The sequence below is a fragment of the Arachis ipaensis genome, chromosome B10 (assembly GCF_059453495.1).
Source record: "Arachis ipaensis isolate K30076 ecotype BB chromosome B10, ASM5945349v1, whole genome shotgun sequence".
NCBI classification, from domain to species: Eukaryota; Viridiplantae; Streptophyta; class Magnoliopsida; order Fabales; family Fabaceae; genus Arachis; species Arachis ipaensis.
In genome coordinates, this window is record NC_142435.1 from 17524773 (window position 1) to 17549057 (window position 24285).

The 24285-nt window shown below is 36.1% G+C and overlaps 1 protein-coding gene and 2 pseudogenes across 1 annotated transcript; all 3 read left to right on the forward strand.

Moving 5' to 3' along the window:
- The first annotated feature begins 515 nt into the window (after positions 1-515).
- On the forward strand, positions 516-2270 carry LOC110268363 (uncharacterized). Its single transcript, XM_021114469.2, has one exon. It carries the CDS (start codon positions 516-518, stop codon positions 2268-2270), a length of 1755 nt encoding a protein of 584 aa, XP_020970128.2.
- A 2467-nt stretch (positions 2271-4737) lies between these two features.
- LOC148579279 (secreted RxLR effector protein 161 pseudogene) lies at positions 4738-5466 on the forward strand (annotated as a pseudogene).
- A 14095-nt stretch (positions 5467-19561) lies between these two features.
- Positions 19562-20313, forward strand: LOC148579280 (uncharacterized; annotated as a pseudogene).
- The last annotated feature ends 3972 nt before the right edge of the window (positions 20314-24285 follow it).

Below are 24285 nucleotides of genomic sequence, written 5' to 3' on the forward strand. Positions count from 1 at the left end.
GTTTATTTTCTGATGTAATTTGGGTTTATGAACTAGGATTAGTTCCCCTTGCCAAGTTGGGTTAGCACTTGGTGAGAATCGAATCTGTGTAGATTCTCCTTCCAAGTTGGGTTAGCACTTTGGGGTTGCTAAGCTTTGGTGAAAAAAGCTTAGGGGTAGATACTAGTTGAATTAGGGAGTAATTCAGTAAGTATTGGTGTATGTAATCTGAGAATTATAGTGAAAATTCCACCATGATTTGTGGTGGAGACTGGACGTAGGATTCATGGTACTGAGAATCCGAACCAGGATACATGTTGGCCCCTTTCTCTTCTTCTCTGCTCTTTTAGTGTTCTGCGTATGAGATAATTTCAAATAATCTCCTGCAACTTAAGCTTCCACTGCGACAGAGTTTGAAACTCTAAATTTTAAGCTAACTTGATTCAACCCCCCCTTCTCAAGTTCATCTAGAACCATCAATTGGTATCAGAACAAGGTCTCAAGGAGTCAAGCTTCACAGCTTGGAGCAAAGATCCATGGCCAACAACATGAATCTCAACATCGTGGCTTTCACTCTCACTGAAGGGCAGTCCAATAATAGACCTCCCTACTTCAATGGCAGCAACTACTCTTACTGGAAAGAGAGAATGAGAATATTCGTGCAGTCGATCGACTACAACATCTGGAAGATCATTCTCAATGGTCCAGACGTTCCCACCAAACAGAATGCTGATGGAGAAGTTGTGGCAAAGGAGGACAGCGAATGGACAGATGAAGAAAAGAAGAAGGTTGAACTCAATGCCAAGGCAATCAACCTGATGCATTGTGCAATCAGTTTTGAAGAGTTCAGAAAAGTGTCAAGGTGCAAAACGGCTAAAGAAATCTGGGATAAGCTCAAACTCACTCATGAAGGCACTAAGCAAGTGAGGGAGACTAGAATTGACATGCTGATGAAGGAGTATGAAATGTTCAGTATGAAGGAGGATGAGAGCATCGATCAAATGTTCGAAAGGTTCTCAATAATCATCAACAATCTGGACGCCATGGGAAGAAACTACTCTGAAGAAACCTTGGTAAGAAAGATTCTGAGAAGTCTTACTAAGAAATGGGAAGTGAAAAGCACAGCCATCTCTGAAAGGAATGATTTGATCAAAATCACCTATAATGAGCTGAGAGGCAAGCTGCTGGCTTATGAAACCACTCACATGTCTCAAGACAAAGATGACAAAAAGAAAAGTATAGCACTAAAATCAAGAATGACAGCCCAAGGAGAAGAATCTGATGACAGTTTCTCAGATGAAGAAATGGTGCTCTTTGCAAGAAAAATGAGAAGACTACTGAGATACAAAAACAAAGGCAAAGAAAGCTCCTCATCCAAAGATGTCAAGAAAGATCAAGTCAAGTTCACATGCCATCACTGCAAGGAGCCTGGTCACTTCAAGTCAGATTGCCCTCAACTTAAGAAAGGAGAAAAATCCAAGAAAGACAAAAAGAAGGTGATGATGGCAACATGGGAGGACTTGGAGAATGACACCAGCTCAGAGAGCTCAGATCAAGAAGCTCAATTATGTCTGATGGCAGATCATAATGATGAAGATGAGGTAGATCTCTCTGACTTATCTATTGATGAACTGCACTACATTATCAAAGACATTTCTGTGAACTCTAAGAAACTCTTGGATAAGTATGCTAAATGTAAGAAAGAAAATAAGGCTTTGAGGACAGAAAATGATCTTCTTTTGAAAAAGGTTAAGGCAAATGAAACTAGCAATGAAAAGTTTTTAAAAGAAGAAAACATTGCCTTGCGAGCTGAATTAGAAAAATACAAACTCAAGCATGAAGTTACTGCTTCCACTGATTTGATTTCTGAAAACAAAAAGCTGAATGAACAAATAAAAAATTTGAATGAAGACTTAGCAAAGTTTGTTCAAGGTTCTCAAAATCTGAACAAACTACTTGCTAGTCAAAGGTTTGGATCTGAAAAATCTGGACTTAGATTCATAGAGGAAAACAAGGCTGTTTTCAAACAAAACTTTAAAAAATTTGAAGCCTCCTCTTCCAAGCTTTTCAAACCAAAAGGATTCAGCAAACCTCAAAAATCAGTAAGCAAGAATCATTGCTACAAGTGCAATAGAAATGGTCATGATCCTCCTCAATGTTTCATCTTTCTTAAGTCTTTTGGTAATGATAATAAATTATATAAAGTTGTTCATGATTATAATGCTCTTGGGCAACCAAGAAGATTTCACATCAAAGGATCCAAATGGATTTGGATACCTAAGGTTAGTTGAAGAACATGCAGGTTTGCCTTGCATCCAAGAAGAAAATGGACATGTGGTATCTTGATAGTGGATGTTCAAGGCATATGACCGGAAGGGATACTTTCTTCATTAAACTCAACAAGTATAATGGAGGATTTGTCACTTTTGGAGATAATAGTAAAGGTAAAATAATTGCCATTGGTAAGGTTGGCAAAGATTTTTCAACTTGCATTGATAGTGTCTTTTTAGTTGATGGGTTAAAGCATAATCTATTGAGCATAAGTCAATTGTGTGATCTTGGATATGCTGTAACCTTTAGAAAATCTGATTGTAGAGTCATAAATGAGAAAACAGGGGCTGTTTTATTTGTTGCCAAAAGAAGTGACAATGTTTATGGTATCACTCTAGATGATCTAAAAGTTCAAAATGTAACTTGTTTCTCTTCAATGGAATCTGAAAAATGGATGTGGCATAAGAGGTTAGGACATGCTAGCATGTTCCAAATCTCTAAGCTTATAAAGAGAGGCTTAGTTAGAGGTCTTCCTAATATAAAATTTGATAAGGACATTATTTGCGATGCTTGTCAAATGGGTAAACAAATTAAAACCTCTTTCAAACCCAAGGAAGATGTCTCTACTAAGAAACCATTGGAGTTGTTGCATCTTGATCTGTTTGGACCTACTAGAACTCAAAGTCTTGGAGGAAAGAGTTATGGCATGGTAATTGTGGATGACTATACTAGATTTGGCTGGGTGTTCTTTCTTGCTCATAAACATGAGGCCTTTTCAGTTTTTGAAAAATTCAGCAAAAAGATTCAAAATAAAAAAGGTTCAAAAATTATTTCAATAAGAAGTGATCATGGTAAAGAATTTGAAAATCAATACTTTGAATCTTTTTGTGATGAACAAGGCATATCACATAACTTCTTTTGTCCAAGAACACCTCAACAAAATGGTGTTGTTGAGAGAAGAAATAGAAGTTTACAAGAAATGGCTAGAGCTATGTTATGTGAATATGAAATCCCTAAGTTCTTATGGGCTGAAGCTGTGAATACAGCTTGCTATGTTTTAAATAGAATCATCATTAGGAAGTTTTTGAAGAAAACCCCATATGAACTTTGGAAAGGACATCCTCCTAATCTTAGTTATTTTCATGTGTTTGGCTGCAAGTGTTTCATTTTGAACATCAAAGAAAATTTAGGAAAATTTGATCCCAAAACACATGAAGAAATTTTTCTTGGTTATTCCACTAATAGCAAGGCCTATAGAGTTTATAACAAGAACTCCAAAACTGTTGAGGAAACCATGCATGTCACATTCTGTGAATTTAACTCTGCTCCTAGTGTTTGCATTGATGATAGTCCAGGTTTTGAAGTTGAAGTACCAAAGAACAGTGAACCAGTTCCACAAAATCCAAGTTCTCATGAAGCTGCACCTGCTAGCAACGAAAATCCCAATTCTGCAGGAGACAATTTGGAATTATCTCCTGTTTCTGCAGAAAATACTGATGCAGAGACCATTGTTGATCAAGAGGAACCTGAATCCTCAAACCAGTCAAGAAGACCAAGAGAATGGAGGTTTCTGAAAAACTATCCTGAGGAGTTCATAATAGGAAATCCATCCACTGGTAGGACTACTCGTTCATCTTTGAAAAGAGTTGAATCCAACAGCATTGCTCTTTTATCAAAGATTGAACCTCAGAACATTCAAGAAGCTCTTGCTGATCCTTCATGGGTGTTAGTTATGAAGGAAGAATTGCAGCAATTTGAGAAGAATCAGGTCTGGTCATTAGTGCCTTATCCAAATGGAAAGAAAGTCACTGGTGCTAAATGGATTTTCAGAAACAAACTGGGTGAAGATGGATCCATAGTCCGAAACAAAGCTAGATTGGTTGCTCAAGGATATGATCAAGAGGAAGGGATCGACTTCGATGAGTCCTTTGCGCCTGTAGCTAGAATGGAAGCCATCAGATTGCTACTTGCTTATGCTGCTCATTGTGGTTTCAAGCTATTCTAAATGGACGTAAAGTGTGCTTTTCTCAATGGCATAATAGATAGGGAGGTTTATGTGGCTCAACCACCTGGGTTTGAAAACAAATCTTTTCCTAACCATGTTTTTAAACTAGCTAAGGCCTTATATGGTTTGAGACAAGCTCCTAGAGCTTGGTATGAGAGGCTTAGCTCATTTTTATTGAAAAATAATTTTCAAAGAGGAGCCACTGACACCACTCTATTTATTAGGAACTATCTTGATCATTTTATTCTTGTGCAAGTTTATGTTGATGATATTATATTTGGTTCGGCTAATGAGGATTTGTGTGCAGATTTTGCTAAGCTTATGACCAATGAATTTAATATGAGCATGATGGGAGAGCTCAACTTCTTTCTAGGCTTGCAAATCAAGCAAACTGCAGAAGGCATATTCATCCATCAAGAAAAATATGCAAAGGAACTTGTCAAGAAGTTTGGGCTGGACTGTGCTAAGCCAATGGGAACCCCATGCATCCCAATATCAAACTTGACAAGGATGAACATGGTAGAGATGTTGATGAGACACGCTATAGAGAAATGATTGGATCTTTGATGTATCTAACCTCCTCAAGGCCTGATATCATCCAAAGTGTTGGAGTTTGCTCAAGGTTTCAATCAAAGCCTAAGGAGTCCCATCTCTCAGCTGTCAAGAGAATCATCCGATATGTGCTTGGTACCACTAACTATGGTTTATGGTTTCCTAAAACTGATTCATTTCAATTAGTGGGTTTCTGTGATGCAGATTTTGCTGGGGATAGGATTGATAGAAGAAGCACAAGTGGCATGTGCTGCTTTCTTGGGAAATCTCTCATTGTTTGGTCTAGTAAAAAGCAAGCTACATTAGCTCTTTCAACAGCCGAAGCTGAGTATATTGCAGCCTCCTCTTGTTGTTCTCAATTATTATGGCTGAAAACTCAACTAGCTGACTATAAACTGAATGTCTCAAATATTCCATTATTTTATGACAACATGAGTGCTATTAATATTTCCAAAAACTCTGTTTTGCACTCAAGAACAAAGCACATTGAAGTTCGTTTTCATTCTATAAGAGAACATGTGCAAAATGGAAATTTAGATATTCAGTTTGTTAATTCTGAAGGTCAGCTAGCTGATATATTCACCAAACCATTGATAGAGCAGAGGTTCTGCAAGTTGAGAACTGAACTGGGCATTCTTACTTCATCTTTGTTTTCTTAATGATTCTGATCATGAGATTTTTTTTATGTTTTATCTCATAAATCGCGGTGAGATTTTTTTTGGCAGATGATGAGCAGACTTCTTTAAAATCACCATGAAGCCAATGGATTCAAATCTGAACACAATACATGATGGACGTCTAGTGCTGAAGCAGTCTCTGCACTCATGGGCTTTTCTTTATTGAACACTTTGGGGCTTTTTCAATTTTTTACTGAAAGTGGGCTTTCTATTCTTTTGGGCTTAAATTCATTTTCAAATTTTGAAGAAACTGGACTTACTTCAATTTTTTTGGGAAGTCTAAAATTTTTTTGGCATCTGTGCTTAGTGTTAATTGGGCTTTATTTCAATTGCATCCTTTTATCAAATTTCCATCTTTTGGTTGGCTTTTATCCTCATTTTCAAACGTACAAAGGTTACAGCTGTAACTTTCAAAACGCTTTCAAAGTTTGGATTTTTATCTTTTCAAGGTGCAACCTTTACACTTCTCTAAAGCCTATAATAACTTCCCACTGCATGCATCCATTCACACCACACTCTCCACTCTCCACTCTCCACTCTTTCATCTTCTTCGAACCAGTGCTCTATAAAATGGCACGAAAGAAAAGAGCAGTTCGCAGAGGTTCACATAGTGGCCACCACTGTTCTGATCATACACACTCTTCTCCCTCTCAGTCACCTACTCATTCTTCACCTCCATCACCACTAAACCCTTCTCCTGACATGGCCCGCACTAAGACCACTGCTCGCCGCCCTGGCGTTGCGCCTTGCCCTTCTCCTCCTCCTCCTCCTCCAAACACCTCTCAGCCTAGTTCTTCCAAACCCAGTTCTTCCAGAGGAAAGAGGCCTCTTCACGAAGACGAAGAGACTCGCCCTACTCAGAATCGCCATACTCGCGGTACAGTCATTGCCTTTGAACTTCGTCCTGTTGCTGAACCTAGACTCTCCAATCCTATTGCTTACAAGTCTTTTTATGCTGATTTTCCTGATGAGTCGTTTGATCGTCGCCGTTTTCAATCTCTCATGAACTACCTGTTTTTCTGCAAAGATGTTTACAAGCGTACTCTCTGTCTCTCTAAGCTTGTCAATCTAGACAAACTCCGTAGGAAAGGTCTGAACTTTACTCCATTGTTTTCATATCAAGGTTGGACATCCATACTGTCCATCAAAGAGAAAATTTACCCTGATTTGGTAAAACAATTCTATAGCAACATGTCCTACAAAGAAGGGAGAATCGCCTCTTTTGTTAAAGGCAAAGTGATTATTCTTGACAAATATCACCTAGGCAAAGCCCTAGATTACCAGGATCGAGGCCCTGATGTCTACACCTCTGGTAAGTGGGACGAAACGCTAAATGTTTCATACTTTGATGCCCTAAGCACTGTCTGCATCAATATCCCTCTCTTAGAAGGTAACACTCCTACTCATAAGTCTCTTGGTCCAGTCCGTGTCCAGCTGCACAGGATTGTAAACCATGTCATCTTACCTCAGAGCGGCTCTTTTCAACGTGTATCATTTTGTGACACTCTGGTTTTGTATGCACTGCTTTCAAAAATTCCCATCTCTTTTGCTTATTTACTTGTAAGGCATATGTATGCTTGTGTCAGTACCAAAAATGCATTACCATATGGCAGCTTCTTACAAAAATTTTTCAATATTACAATGTTGATTTTGGGGCTGAAATTACAAAAGATTGTAACTCATATATCAAAGGGGGTGGTGCAGTAAAGAAAACAGCTCCTAGGCATCGCCGAACTGATGACATCACTGATGTTCCCTCTGTTGATGAGGATCCTCTGATTCTCCCTTCCACATCTACTACAATCAAGGTCATAACCCGCATTCTGAAGAATGTGCTTGAAGAATTTATCAATCTGACAGACCTTCTTCTCCATCATGGTGCTGAGCGCAAAAGAAACCAAGTTTTGGAGGAAAATGCTCTCAAGAAGACCAAGGGAAGGATTCGCATTCTGCGAGACTTTGTGGAGGATGTTGAGGTTGGCCTCACCACATCTGACAATGAGGGGGAGGACGATAGAACCTCTGATGAATCCAACTCTGATGCCTAGCTCTTTTTATCTCATCTGTGATTATGACTTAGTTTCCTTTTGAACTTGTTAAATATTCTGGATGACTGTAAAGACTTTAACTACTCTGCTACTTAAACTATATGCACCAGCCACTAACAAATTTTGTGCAGGTTATTTTTTCCTTTCCTCCCTTGATGACAAAAGGGGGAGAAAAGAAAAGGATGTTAGTTTTGGCTTAGGGATTAATAGTAATAGTTAAGAACAATGATATGTTTTGTGGTGCTATGATTTGCTGTGAATTGTCCTGTGTTGAGATTAGTGTTAATTGCTCTGTGCTTTCATTACTGTGATATACTGTTTGGAAATATTGGTCTTGGCTGTTTTTAAGTTTTGCCCAGGTTAAGAAGTAAGCCATGATCAAGGGGGAGTAATGCTAACAGTGAGGGGGAGCAACTCACAATCCAAATGTCATCAAAGGGAAGTGTTCTTAACTCTTTCAAATTAGTCTTTAATTTTCCTATTTTATCATGTTTGTCATCAAGGGGGAGATTGTTGAGCCTAGTTTGATTTTGGGTTATGTTATGATGACAAACATTGTTTTGGGTGAAAAACCCAATATTGTTTAATGTGTGTTTTATTGTGGCAGGCCCATTAATTATCTCACAAGCCAAACAATGCTACTTGTTCCCTTTATGCTCCAAGTAAATGCACAAGCCCAAATCCTTTTTGCACCATTCAGCAAGAATGAAAGGCTATGCATTTGGCAAAAGAAAAAGGGCAGCTGTCTACATCACAAGTAAAATAAGACAGCTGGAAAAATAAGGAAGCAACAACACAGCAAGGACAGGTGTGGCTCTGCAAAAGCAAAAAAGGACACAAAGGCACAACCACTAACCCAAGGACATCAGCTGAGCAATACTGGGATCGTGGTTATGCAAAACACAAACTTGCATAGAGCAGCAGCAAGGAAATGGAGCAGAATGGAAAAAAGAAACATGCCAAGGAAGAAAGAAACACCAAAGACAGCAGAGGTAGTGGTGGAGCTCCTCAGACAGCAGGAGAAGTGGAGCAGGATGAAGAAAGGACTGCATGCCATCAAGGACCACTCCAACGGGCAGCAAGAAAAAGCAAAGAGGATGAAGCTACAATGAAGCCTAGCTGAAGATATATAACAAGCCTCACTCCAACATTTGAAGTTAAGAAAGAGAGCACACACATTCAGAGCACCATCTCTAACACAGAGCTGGAATCTCTTTCTTCTACTCAAGCTTAATTCTGATTTTTGTTATGGCTGTCTTGCGTTATTTTCTGTTTTGAAAAAGGCAATTATGTGAGGATCAAAAGCCAAGAGAGAAAAGGCAAGAGTGATGCAAAATAGCCACTGTTTGTTTTCTGATGTAATTTGGGTTTATGAACTAGGATTAGTTCCCCTTGCCAAGTTGGGTTAGCACTTGGTGAGAATCGAATCTGTGTAGATTCTCCTTCCAAGTTGGGTTAGCACTTTGGGGTTGCTAAGCTTTGGTGAAGAAAGTTTAAGGGTAGATACTAGTTGAATTAGGGAGTAATTCAATAAGTATTGGTGTATGTAATCTGAGGATTATAGTGAAAATTTCACCATGGTTTGTGGTGGAGACTGGACGTAGGATTCATGGTACTGAGAATCCGAACCAGAATACATGCTGGCCCCTTTCTCTTCTTCTCTGCTCTTTTAATGTTCTGCGTATGAGATAATTTCAAATAATCTCCTGCAACTTAAGCTTCTACTGCGACAGAATTTGAAACTCTAAATTTTAAGCTAACTTGATTCAACTCCTTCTCAAGTTCATCTAGAACTATCAATGTATATCTAATAGGTGCATAAGAGTGCATTTAAATAAAAAGCAACCAATAAAAAAAAATTGTTATGTGTTCTAGTATATTCACAGTCAAGAAAAGTACTATATAGAATTACATATTTTTTATTGAAAAATAATGAATAAGAATGTGATAATCGTTTTGATATAATGTGATAGAAAGGAAGCATATCATAAACTCAGAATTGGACTGGCAGCAGGGGCGAAGCTAGCATAAAATTTGGAGAAGGGTCAAATCTTAATTTTCAAATATAAAAATATTAAAATAATTTTTTTTAAGGAAGACTAAAACAAAATTTACACACAATTTATGACAATACAAGTGTTCTCATTAACTATTGAAACCGGATTATATACAAGTTAAGAGCAATATAACTAACTCTGCTAATCATGACAACTAAGCAAGTAACAAACAAATAATTAGTAACTAACTATGACAATTAAGCAACTAACATTCGATATATATTTAGCTGAACAGATTGTGATATATACTATGATAGCTTCCCTCAAGTTGGGAGATACAAATTAATGATATAGAATAAAACAGAAGATATATATTCAAATCGAATGGAAGAGAATCATTCTTACTTCTATCTAATATCTTGATAAAATAAGAAAAATGACTCACTCAACTTTAATTTTGCATATTATAATTTAGGATAAATTGAAATGGAATAGAAGGAAATTAGTCAATCTTTTATCCTATTTTTCGATGTAACAACCAGAAACGGATCTAAAAATATTATCATAGGAGTCAATAATATATATAATATTAAAAAAATACATGCAAATAAATTATATAATGTAAGATTATTATAAAAATATACCAATAGATAAAATATTTTAAAATACAAAAAATATGTCTGTATTTTTTATTAACGAAATGGTATACGTCGATTTTTTGTATCATAAAATTCATCATAATAGAATCTGTGTAAAATCTTTTAGTAACCTTTTTTTCATTGTAAATTAAAAGACAATTAATAAGGAATTCATCTTTCATTTTGTTTCTGAGTTATTTCTTCACAATATTCATAGTTAAAAAAGATCTCTTAATTGTAATAGTTGAAATAGAGAGAGTTAATACCAAACGAATCAAGAAGAGTGGCTGCAAGAAGAAAAAGAATCTATTTTAAAGGATTTGAAAAGTTTTATTTAATTAAAAAAATATTAGTAATAATATCTTTTTCAGATTTTTTTAATATTGTTATTTACTTTTTAGATATTAGATATCATTAATATTTAAGTTAATTGGACTTTTATTTACACTTGACTAAATACTAAATATATTTTTTTTACAAATTAAATCATACTTAATAACTTATTACCATTAATTTTTTTTCAAGTTGGGAAGGGGCCCAAGGCCTCCACTCGCCCCCTCCCCCCTCCCCCACGTATCCGTCTCTGGCAATACTAAACTTTATTTTTGCACATCATGGTTTCATCACGAAAGGAAAAAAAGTTTTTTCATTCCTCTGATTTCCCTCCTTCGACTACAATAGTTTAAGAAATATTTATACCTCCATATTAAGTTAAAAATATAAAAAAAATCTAAGTCCACTAATATAAAACTCAATCTGCTAATTAAATAAATTAAAACAAAATATATGAAATTAAATTAAATATTCTAACATTTAAAAACATAAACTAATAACTACTAAATAATACTTGCACTTTTTACGTCACGAACCTTTGAATTATCAATCAGCTAGCTGGTAGTATAATCTTCATATATACCATATTCAGTTTTCCAACCTCAATTTTATCTCTAACTAGTGTATATTTCCGTGTCTTGCACGGTGTAATTCATAAAATTATATAAAAAATTTTTATTAAAAAATTAAATAAAAAATACATATAGTAATTATTATTATAAATATTTTATAATTTAAAAATATTAAAAATAATTAGTATTTGTTTTAATCAATTTGGATTGGTTGAATAGTTATCTCATTTGTCCGCTTAAATATTTGGAGTTTGAATCTCGCCTTGTGTGTATAATAATCCATTAGTTAACGGCAGACCCTTAATAAATAGAGCATCAATATGTGGTGGATTAGTTCTCGACTTGCCGAGTTAGAAAATCCGTAGAGAAAAATTATATTTGTCTTTAAAATAGATTAATTTCTCATTAATAGCAATACTTATAGACTTTTGTCTTTATTAAAATTTACTTGGGACAATTCTATTTGTTGGTATAGTATTCATTTTTTAAATCAAAACAATATGATCAACATTATTACTTGTTAAAACTTCACATTTTATGAAATAATTTTTAAATTTTTAAATTTATAAACTTAATGTCATTACAAAAGTTATTACATCGATTAATATTTTTTGGTAATATGATGTACCGAAACACCATCGTTGAGTATTAATAAGTGTGAAGAGAAACCAATAACAACTTTTGTTATTCAATATATAATTTATTCAATATATAATTTTTATTTTCTTACTCAAATCTAAATTTAAATTTAGAATTGATTAACAACTCATCTTTTTTTAATTTCAATAATAAAAATAAAATTGGTTAGATACAAAATATTCAGCATTTAATAATTTCAATCAATTAAATTTTAGTTACCAAAAATTGGATTAAAAATTAATTATAAACTTAATAATTATTAATATATATTATATTAGTACGTAAATAATAATAGGTTTAATTACTCTGTTGATCCCTATAGTTTCACGAAATTTTCAATTAGGTCTCTAAACTTTTTTTCTTTTTATTTGAGTCCTTGCACCAAATTTTATTTTTAATTAGGTCCTTATACTTTTTTTCCTTTTATTTGGGTCCCTGCAACAATTTTTTTTCTTAATTGGATCCCTATATAATTAAACCAATTACTGTTAAGAGGGACCGAATTGAAAAAAAAAATTGGTGCAGGGACCAATTAAAAGGAAAAAAAGTATAGGGACCTAATTAAAAATTTCGCGAAACTATAAGGACCAACAGAGTAATTAAACCATAATAATATCTAATATATTAATTATTTATTTATTTTTTGACAGGACTAATGTATAATCTATTGAGAATTGATTTATTATCCAAAATTTTTTCATAAACTTTGTAATATGTGAAAATAATGATCTCATTTTTTATTATTATTTAAAAAATTATTCATAATTTTTTAATTATGTAATTAACTTAATACCTTTATTATTGCTTTTATACTAAAAAAGTATCAATTTATACTATTTATATATTTAAATAAGTAGGTATTTGCACTACTATACTTATTATCTTAGATGATGACTTAAGTTACTTATTTTGTATGTTAAATAATATTTTAAATGTTAAATTTATTAAATATTAAGATGAGAAAAATGTTCAATAAATTATATAAACAGTCATTACAGAAAAAAAATATTTATCATATATAATAATTCTTGATATATGTAATGTCATGTATATATTAGGATTATCTATTTTAATTATATGAGTGATTATTGTTATTTTTATTTTTTCGTTATATTAGTAAATAATATTTAAAACTAAAAAAAGATAATTAATTTTTTTAATTTGAATTAAAAATTTTCTTGTAAATATATCCAACTTTTACATATACTAAGTGTTATAATATTAAATAGTATAGTATTTGTTATAATAATGACTCAAAATATTAATTTAAGATATATTTGGATCTAGTGAGACCTCAATGCAAGGAAGATCAACCCTAAAGGCCCATTGTTACGGTCCTAAATCCGACTTAGGTTTATTACCTTAAAGGCCCAATGTAGATGAAATCCATGCGTTCCCTCTCAAATTGGCCAAATTGGATCTCTGTTACTAGTTAGGTATGGTAATAGGTACTCAGAAGAGTGTGAAAAGATCCCTTATGTCCGTGTTCCCATTAAGGGTGGTAAACGGGGAAGCTCGTCCTACCTCGCCAAAAGTCTGTTATCTGGCGGATTGGACTGCCCCACCCTGCCTAATGAGGCGGTCCTGAATTCCTCCCCCGCCCCGCCTAACGCTAGGCTGGCAGGTTGGCTGGCCAGACCCGTCAAATTTCTCTTTCTTTTATAAACCAATATTAAGCAATATATATAATTTCAGAACCATTTCAATAAATTTGTAATTTCTAAAGATATAAAAAAATCATAATTTCTAAATTCACAAACATTAAAGTCTTTATAATTATAAATATGTAATAAACATAATTATAAACCAAATTTTTTAAAACAAAATAATAAAACTAACATCGTCCAAAGCAAAATAAATATTGTCCAAAACATATAATTAAACATCTTTAAATTTATAATCAATCAAACATAAAACATAATCCAAAATATAACTTAGAATATCTTCAATTATTATTTTTATCCTCTTGTAGATCAATAACATCATTGAAATTTATAAAAAATATGGCTCTAACAAAAAAATACTTGGTCCGGCAGGGAAGCCTGCCCCGCCTCGCCCCACCAAAACCCGTCGTCAAAACCCACGAATTAGGCGGTATAGGGTAGGTGGGCTTTTTAAATTTGGCGATATCAAATTTTCAGCCCACCCCGCTTTTTTTGGCGGGTTACGCGGGCTGACCCGACAGGTTTCAGCCCATTTGCCACCCCTAGTCCCCATCCATTTTTGCGTGGCAGGTCGTAAGGATTTCATAAGTCCCTATCTAGCCCTAAAACACGAGTAATTCCTGCAAATATATTTTTCAGCTGTTTTTGTGATCATTCCTATTGTTAGCATTCGTTGGCTCGTGACGTGTAGCTATTCCAGCCACTCAGTAAATTCTCAGATAATCAAAATCTAGGATATATCTTTTTTTATAAAGTCACATATATTCTTGTTATAACAATATTAATAGTAGATAAATGTATAAACAATAATTTTTTTTTGGATATAAGATTAAAAATGAGAGAAAAAAATGAAAAAAAAAAGAAAATGAGAGGAAAGAAAAATATATATTTTTTGTGTTGTTTAGATGAAGAAAAAATAAATAGAAAGAAAATAGAAGATAATTTTTCTTTTGCTTGAATGGAAGAAAAAGTAAGAAGAGAGAAAATTATAATAAAATAAAATTACATTAATATTTTTATATATTATATATAAATTATAATTCAAAAAGTAATTCTGTACTTTTTTCCATATTTGCACTTCTCCATCAGTTTTTTTTTTTACAACTTTGAAGAGAAAAATTTACATGAGCTTCACATACACTTTTTTGTTTTCCATTCAATTTCTTTGTTGATCCAAACAATGGAAAATTAATTTTTCCATTCATTTTCTTTCCAGCATTTTATTTCACTACAAATTCTTCTAATCCAAACAATACGTAAATAAGTCACATTTTTCATATATATAAAAATAACTAATATCATATATTATAACTTGTGAAATTATAATATTTTGAGAACTGATGTATAAACAACTTAAATATTGAAAAATCTGAAAAATTTTAGAAAAAAAATAAAAATATCAAAAAATTGCATGTTGATCCATGAGATTTTCTTTTTAAAAATTTGTCCATAGTCTATGATTAATAACTTTAAAATTATATCTATGTTATTTATCTTATATATTTTTTATTTTATAGAGACTTATAATTTTTTTATCAGCGATGTTAGTGGTTATAGAGAGATTTTTATTTTTAATTAAACTTATAAAAAAATCAAAAACAAAATTGGTTGCAATTTTTCTGACAATTCATTTAGTTTTTAGTTTAAATTAAAATAAATTATATATTTAATTTATATTTATTTGTTTAGATAATACATTTAAGTATATTTTGAAAGAAATTATTAAATTTTATATAATTGAATTTTCATATAATTTTATAGATAATATATTTAAATTTAAATTTTCATAAATTAATTTATTTTTGTTAAAGTGAATTACGCAATGAAAAATTCATAAAAAAATTCATATATTAAAGTAGAAAATAATCTATTTATAAATAAAAAATTAAAAATTATTCTTAAAATTTGAATATGTAAATAAAAAATAAATTATAATTTACAAAAATTATTTCTAGAATTTATTATAATAAATAGTAAAACTGTAAAAATCATGTATCTATATAAATTAAATTATAAGATATCTATATGTTTAATCAACCAAATTAATTAGTTGTAATGGATTTGATTTAATAATTTTAAAAAATTTAATAATCCTTTTCAAAAATATGCCAATCCAAATAATATAGATTGAAAATAAAAAAAATATAACTAAATTATATAATACAGCATAATATTTTTAAAATTTTGTTTTATAGCAGATCTAATGCTAAGATATTTATCATCATCTGTGGTATAATCTAATTTCACAATTATTCAAACGTTGTTTTTATGAAAAAATCTCATTATTTACTTTGAAAAAAAAATATTTACTCGCTATTATAATTTAAATAAAATATATAATAGATATTAAACCAATTTATTTTAATAATTACTTAGTCACAAATATTTATCAAAGATATGAAATTTAATAGCATACAAAGTAAATATAACACCTACAACTTTTACGCTACCACGATAAGATGATTATTATAAATCTTTTTAGCATAAATTAAACAGAACATATAATAATAAAGAAACAATCAAATCCAAAAAAGTTATAAAACACCTATCATACACTACGACTATTAACACTGAGAAAACTTTAACCATTTATTCTTTTATTAGCTATCTTTTTATCTACTCTACACTTTATCTACGAATATGTTAAAGACTAAACCTATGCTTCAGCCTTTTAAAATCTCATATATTCTTGCCAAACACAATATTATTATGCGTCGTTCATATTTACCAAAGAACTGAAAATAACAAAAGCATCCATCTGTTCTTTATAGAAACTATTAAATGGAGAACTGTTGGTAAAAAGATGATGTTCTCTTATAATATGTATGATTTTTTACGATGATAAAATAAAAATAAAAGGCATGAAATAATATTGTGTATATTTAAGTTAATTTTAATTTTTTTAATAATAAGATTTGTCATAACGTAATTGATAAACAATGACAGTTAATACAGATTATATATATTTTAAGTATAATATACATTTTATGATTTTGTACGAAATAATATTAGTTTTAATTTATATATTTATTATTGGATATTAAAAATAAAAAGTATTTGTATTGTTAGCACTTTTTAAACCTTTCTCAACTCCAACCGTGATTAGGTCTAAAAAGTTACCCACCTCATCGGAAATAAATATAATCTAATCAATTTTCATCTGATAGTGCTATACATTGGCATAATCATAGGAGAATTAACTTTAGCGAGATAACAATATGGTATTTAGTTACCACATGAGTATTTTTATATATAGAATTATCAATCAATTATATATGGCTTCTGATGAAAATAATATATTCAACATGGATATTGTTTGTTAGGTAAAAGATAACAAATTGACAAAGAAAATTAATTACAATGGATATATTCATTATAAGAAATATTTTTCTATGTAATACTATAAAAAATATCATGGTCACCCTAAATTACTATAGGTTCAACTTCCATGGCAGCAGTAAAATGCTTAAATTGAGATATTTTCAGACTATAATATTTGTCAAACAAACAATTAATATAACACTCATCCATACCTTCTCATTTTAAGTACATTTATACATAAAAAAAAGAAGAGTTGAAATCGCAAAAGCGATAAAAAGGGTAAAAAACCCAATTAAGCCAATGGGAGCACATTATTACACGAATCAGCCAATCTGAAAATAGTTTCATGAATCAACCAAACAACATTTCTATGTAATTCGAAACAGGTAAATTCGAACTACATTTGTACATAATTCGAATCAGCTCACTTCGAATTATACTCAAATACACGCACACACTAATTCGAATCTACTTGATTCGAATTATAAAAAAGTATAATTCGAACTAGGTTACTTCGAATTACACTTGTGCACTACTCCCCAAGTAGTTTGAATCTAGTTGATTCGAATTACTCACATTTTGCCTCTAATAGTAATTCGAATGGGGTTGATTCGAATTACACTGGATTCGGCTATATAAGGAGTTCGAACCCACCTCATTCGAATCACTTTTCCATTCTCATACCCCACCAAATTCCAGAGAAAACGACCCAGATTCGCTCCGACAAAGACTCGATCAGAATATTCAGCCGATGGGGGACGATCCGGAAAGGCTATATCGTTTGGATGGAGTTGCTCATATAGCCGGGGTCATCAACGACGAGGTTAGTAGATAGAAAAATTTGTGCTAGTGGTTTATCTGAATTAGTGGTTTTGCATGCAATTTTGTTGGCGATTTATGTTAGTGGTTTATGCTAGTGGTATTGCAAGTGGTTTATCTTAGAAGTTTTGCATGCGGTTTTGTTGGCGGTTTATGTTAGTGGTTTTTGTCAGTAGTTGTTGTTAGTGGTATTGCATGCGGTTGATTTTAATGGTTTTGTATGCGGTTTTGTTGATGAACTATTTTAGCGGTTTATGTTAGCGGTTTATGTTGGTGGGGTTGAAAGTGGTTTATTTAGTGGTTTTGCATGCGGTTTATGTTAGTGGTTTTGCATGTGATTTTCGTAAGTAGATTTGCATGTGGTTTATGTTAGCGGTTTATGCATGCGGTTTTGCTAGTGGTTTATTGTATTGGTTTTGTATGTGGTTTTTGTTAGTGGTTTCCATAAGTGGTTTATGTTGTTAGTGGTTTTGTAAGTGGTTCTAATTATGCGGTCCATGTAATGCGCAGCCCCAGCGATGCATCTCGAGCATGCGGCAGAGCAGGGCATGCGACTCGATGAGAGGTACGTTCCGTACTTGCAGATGGCCGGATTATACCATCTTGCGAGACTGAATGATAGATGGTTCCGATTAGATGAGCCCTTTGTCAGTGCCTTCGTCGAGCGGTGGCGTCCGAAAACGCACACCTTCCACATGCCGTTCGGAGAGTGCACGATCACACTTCAGGACGTGGCGTACTAGTTGGGGTTGCTAGTGGACAGACGTTATGTCAGTGGTTGCCTGACAGATTTCCAGATATACATCCAGGGTGGCCGTCTAGCTTGGGTGTGGTTCCAGGAGTTGCTTGGAGTGATTCCTCTTGCGAACCAAGTTCAGAAGTTTGTAGTAAACTACACCTGGTTCCAGGAGACTTTTGGAGAGTGCCCCGCCGGAGCTGATGAGGAGACTGTGTGGCGCTTTGCTCGTGCCTATATCATGATGTTGTTGGGCACTCAGCTGTTTGCCGACAATTCCGGAAACTGTATTCACATCAGATGGCTACCCTACGTGGCTAGGCTTGAGGAGATGGGTGGCTACAGCTGGGGGTCGGCAGCACTAGCATGGTTGTACCGGTGCATGTGCCGAGTGGCCAACAGACATGTGGTGAAGTTAGCTGGCCCGTTACAGTTACTTCAGTCTTGGATCTTTTGGCGTTTTCCTGGGTTTAGGCCTGCTGGGTATGATACGTTCAGCTGGCCGTTGGCCTCGAGGTACCTTTCTCGGACTTTTCTATTTCAAGTTAAATTATTTAATTCCATGTCCGCTTATAATATTATACTATTTTGTCACACTTTTAACATGCTATAAACCGATGTGAGATGCAGGTGGTCAGGTCACAACCCTTCCGGTAGTGAGAAGAGACCTAGAGTGCAGATGTGGAGGCTGAGGATAGACATGTTACAGGCCAGGGATATGAGTATACTAACCGCCAATGTTTGGTTAATTAAGCTTTAGGACTTCGGATCATGATTTGGCCTAACAATGTTGAAATCTTTTTGCAGTTCATCTGGATGCCCTATAGCTCCCCCGACGTCCTTCAGGTTGTGCATCAGGAGGTGTTGGAGCCTCGTCATACGACGTTATGGCGGTCTGTGACGTCACTGATATATTTTGCCGTGATAGAGTGGCATCAGATAGATAGGGTCTTACCGTAGTTCGGCAGAGTCCAGCCCCGTCTCCAGCCCGCACTGAACATCGACTTTCTGATGTCGAAGGATGGGAGAGGAAGTGATCGTTGGTTCCCGTATAGTTTGCAGTTCTGGCATCTTTATTGGGAGAGCCTTGCAGACCACGTTCTCTGGTTCGATGTTGTCGCAGACCCTAGACCCTCACATGACTTCTGGACTGGTGGAGTCAGCATGGAAAGAGGTTCTTGTCACCAGAGATGTACCTGGGAGATTTGAGAGCCGTTCCTATTCCTGTGGAGGCGACGCAGAGGGGTGCTGGGCAAGTTCCTGATATGGATCGTGTTGACGACGTGCCGGATAGGTGGCTGGACCAGGCTATGGACGAGGGTGACGCGGTAGGTGGACGTGGAGGTAGACGACGAGGGCGTGGAGGCAGACGGAGAGCGCGTGCTGTGGATCACGATCACGGTGATCATGGTGACGACGACGACGGCGGCGATCAGCACAGACCTGTCGGGGGAGACGCTGGAGGGCATGCTGGAGTTGGGGGTGTTAGTCCCCGTCATGCGGGCATGGTGGAGAGTGGTACGGGTCCGGTATGGGAGATGGGGCTGACCAGGGTGACGGTGGACTTGGTTCAGGGCCGCTAGGCGATTACTTCGTTGGTGTCCCCGTCCATGACTAGATACTTCAGGAGAGTACGCCATGGGTTAGCCCGGGGATGATGTTTTCAGACTTGCTGGCCAGTGATGGTCTTGATGCGGACTTCGGCGGGTCACACTTCCTAGATGAGATTAGTGCCATCATGCAGGAGGATGATGCGGCACGTCGGCGTGGTCAGACGTCGGTGACACAGGTACCTTTAGATGTCGATCTGAACGAGCCTCCTACCATGCCTGCTCCTGACTATTTTGCATTGGGTGGTACCCCTCCTTCTGCATATACTGCTGGGTCACATTCAATTGCCGGGCCGTCTGGGGCACCCATCCAGCCTAGGCCACCTGCACAGCCTGTCTCGGATGAGGACGAGGATGAGATCGAGGACGAGGACGAGGAGCCGCTTATCCGGAGAGGCCAGAGGACACGGGTACCCCGTCGTTGCTTCACCGGTTCGCACCTATTCAAATGATTTGTGTATGTTGTATGACTTTATTTCATGATTAGTGTTGTATCTTAGCCACCTTTATTTATGTCTTTCATGTATTTGTAGGATCCAAGTTGTATTTTGGTTATTTATGTTTGAGTACTTTGTTGCGTTATTGCCTTATGTATTCACCGGACATTTCATACTTCACGTCGGAAACGAAACATATTCATTAATTAATATCCCATGCAAAGTACATCACATTAAGTTTAACAAATTTTATCACTCATCAACTCCAACTAACAAAACCTATAACAGTGGACTCTAAATGCAAAAGTGAAATCAACAAAGTAATAAAGCTAACAATACACCTACTCATGTCCCCTGTATGGGTTGGTCCTCTGACTTGTGGGCAATGCCAACGTGTTTGTCTGGGTTGCCGACAGAGGCCACATCTCTTCGGCCGGTTCGGATCTGCCTCGTCCATATTGGTTCGTATCCTAGTGGACCTGGGACAACCCTCGCTCGCACGCCTGTTGTTCGGGTCTGGGATCATCGTCGGCCCATTGTATGGTGGCCAGAAACCCTCGGGAATGGGAGGTGTGAACCCCATCCGATACACACTGAACACCGAACTAAGACGATATACCTAGTAGACATACTGCTGCCAAGTTAGCCATGAATAGGCACAGCATGCCAGGGTGTGAGGACACGGGAAATGAAGTGCCTGAAAGTATCCGCAATCACATGTCTGAGATCTAACTGAGACCCTGTAGCTACCCAGTGAGAACGAACCAGTAGGAGTCGTCTCCGCGACGGTGAACTCCGAGTTATCCCTGTCGTACAAAGTCACCGTGAAGCACGTCGCCGTCTTCAAATTGGCCTCGATACACTTCACCAAGTGTTGACTGAATTGTTGTCCGGTACCCAGCTGGGCCTCAGCCTCTCTCCCCTTACGGATAAATAGTTCGGCCAACCTTCCGTAAGTTGCCTTCACCAGCGAGCACACAGGGAGGTTCCTGACCCCCTTGAGGATTGAATTAACACACTCAGAGATATTTGTCGTCATGTGCCCGAATCTCTGACCCTCATCGCGATGCTGTGTCCACAATGAATACTCAATCCGGTTCGCCCACTCACACATGGCAAGGTCTTCAGACCGCAGAATATCAAACCAGTAATCAAACTCTACCTCGGTCTTAGCATACGCTGCATTCACAAGAAGCCTCCTTGCATCTTTGCCCTTGAAGGTTAGGGCAAAATTTCCTGCTACATGTCGAATGCAGAATGCACGGTATGCAGCTGGAGGTAGCCATCCTCCGTCGGGAGCCTCAAGCGCGGCCTTGATGCCGTTATGCCTGTCCGATATAACCAGCAGACCCGGCTGCGGTGTCACATGCTGACTCAGGTGGGAGAGAAAGAAAGACCAGGACTCGGCATTCTCACCCTCAACTAGTGTGAATGCAATAGGCAGAATGTTGGAGTTCCCGTTCTGTACAATCACGACGAGCAACGTTCCCCCATATTGCCATACAGATGGGTGCCGTCAATACTAACTAACGGCTTGCAATGATGGAATACCTCGATACATGGTGGAAACATCTAGAACAGTCGGTGAAAATAAGCTTGAGACTCGTCCAGCTGTCCCCCAACTCGAACAGGGCTTGTCCTAAGGACTACAACAGTACCAGGCATCGTCAACTGAACTCCTAACACCCACCTAGGGAGCTCGTTATACGACTCATCCCAATCACCATAGATGAGGGCAACAGCCTTCTGCTTCGCCAACCAGGCCCTCCTGTACGTCGGCCTAAACCCAAAGTGTGCGATCGTGGCATTTAGGAGCACCTTGATGCTGACGGATGCATCAGCCCTAACCATTGGCATAATGAATGCCGAGATCACATGATAATCCAAACTCTTGTGGTCACTGGAGATGGAGGTTGCGGGACACGTATGCGGTCCATTGCACCGTTTGACCTCCCAAATGCCCTTGCGCTGTCGGAGACTAAGCCGAATCAACCATGTGCACCCATTCCCAAACTCAGAACACCTGCCAACATACCGGTAATAGTCAGACTCCACTACCTTGTATTGTACCCCTCGTCGGATGCTGTAAGTCTTGACACTTAACACGGCCTCATCTTTATCCTGAAACTGCTAACCAACCTGAAACTCTGTCAGACCTGCGGACCCTTTCGCATCTCTAGCACCAAATCCAGCAGGCTCCCCAGGAACCCCCTCCTGCCTCATGGCATCCAAGTCCAAAGATAAAAAATGTGGAGGGTACTGCTGTGTGCCAGAGCTAGAACCACCTCCCGCCCCAGCAGGCTCACTCGCTCCAATATCATCGCCACTGTCATCAGCAATCATATCCGGCTCCACATCATCGTCCTCTGGATCATCCAACAATCCATCTTCAACCCCAGCCGGTGCATCACACTGTAAAGAGGTCGGCACAAAATCCCTATTCCAACTTCGTCGCCTACACTGCCGTTGAGATCAACAGCGAACGAAGGGGAGGCGATAGGCTGGACCGGTCACTCGTACACAGGGACGGACGAAGATGCACCGGCATGTCTGGAGCTAGAACCAGCTACCGTGCCTAAAGTGGGGGTATTCCGGTTCGAACCCCCCGAGCTGGATACCACATCAACCAACTTTGCCAACAGCTCTGGTGTCCTTACTTCGGGAAACTGCCGGTGACAATGAAACCTGACCTGCAAGTCCTTATCACTCTCGATCGTGAAACAATCATACTTCACGGTTTCTTGGAGCACCGTGATTGGAATGCGATAGAAAAACTTCTTAACCTGTTTCACACCTTCCAGACCAAGTTTCAGCAGTACAGAATTAACAAGGTCATCATACCTCGTCGTAGGCCTCATGAAAATACTGAGAGGATCCTTATCAGTGAACTTCACACCGGAATGTGTTTTCCACTTAATCGATCCTCTGTGGTGAACCAAGACTACAAAACTCTCTTCAGTAGCCATTTTCCCCCTCTAATGAGATCAACTCACGTTCACACCATATGTATACACCTCTGGTCATTTATACTTCGAACCAGCCTAATTCGAACTATACTTGGTGTAATTCGAATCAACCCATATCGAATTACATGGAATTGTGTGTTGGGGAGTAATTCGAATCAGGTGACTTCAAATTATGTTGGTGTGTGTGTCAGTGTATAATTCGAATCTACATGATTCGAATTATATGTTAATTGAGTTCGAACTTACCTGCTTCGAACTACATGTAAACGTGGTTTGGTTGATTGATGAACAAGATTTTGCTTTGGCTGATTTGTGTAAAAAATTACTCAGCTTGGCTTATTTAAGTTTTTTGCCCCGATAAAAATGATGATTCTTATAATTTTGTGTGGCTATCTATATATAGAAGACCAGAAGACTGTGATTATCTAACAAAATTAATTTGTGCTTATTGTATTCAATTTGAATAGGTAAAAAATCATCTTATTTTAGTTTAATCCTTAATTCACATGATTTGAATTTAGCTCAATATATATTATTTGATTTGATTTAATTATTAGTAGAAAATATCTGAAGAGTCTATTTTATTCATAGATTTATTATTTTACAATAAATTAATTAATTAGTACACACAATAAATTTGGTTTAATAAATTAAAAAAAATAAATTAAAAAATGCTAACAGAACATTAAAAGAAATAAATTAGGAAATACTACCAAATCAAATTTATATAAATTATAATAAATTATGTGATATTTAAATATCTAATCAAATGAATTAGTTGATATAATTAATTTATCGTAATAACTTGTATTTAATGAGTTAAAAGAAATAAATCGAGAAACACTCTCAAAAGCATGCTACATAAGCTCTATCATTAAATGTAGAAACCCGATTTTTATATAATAGAATAGATGTAATGGCAATTTACATTGACGTGTTTTATTTTTTGTGAAAAAGAAGACTTGAAATTAGATAATTGCATATCGATTTAATACTCAAAATGACCTTTGAAATTACTCCC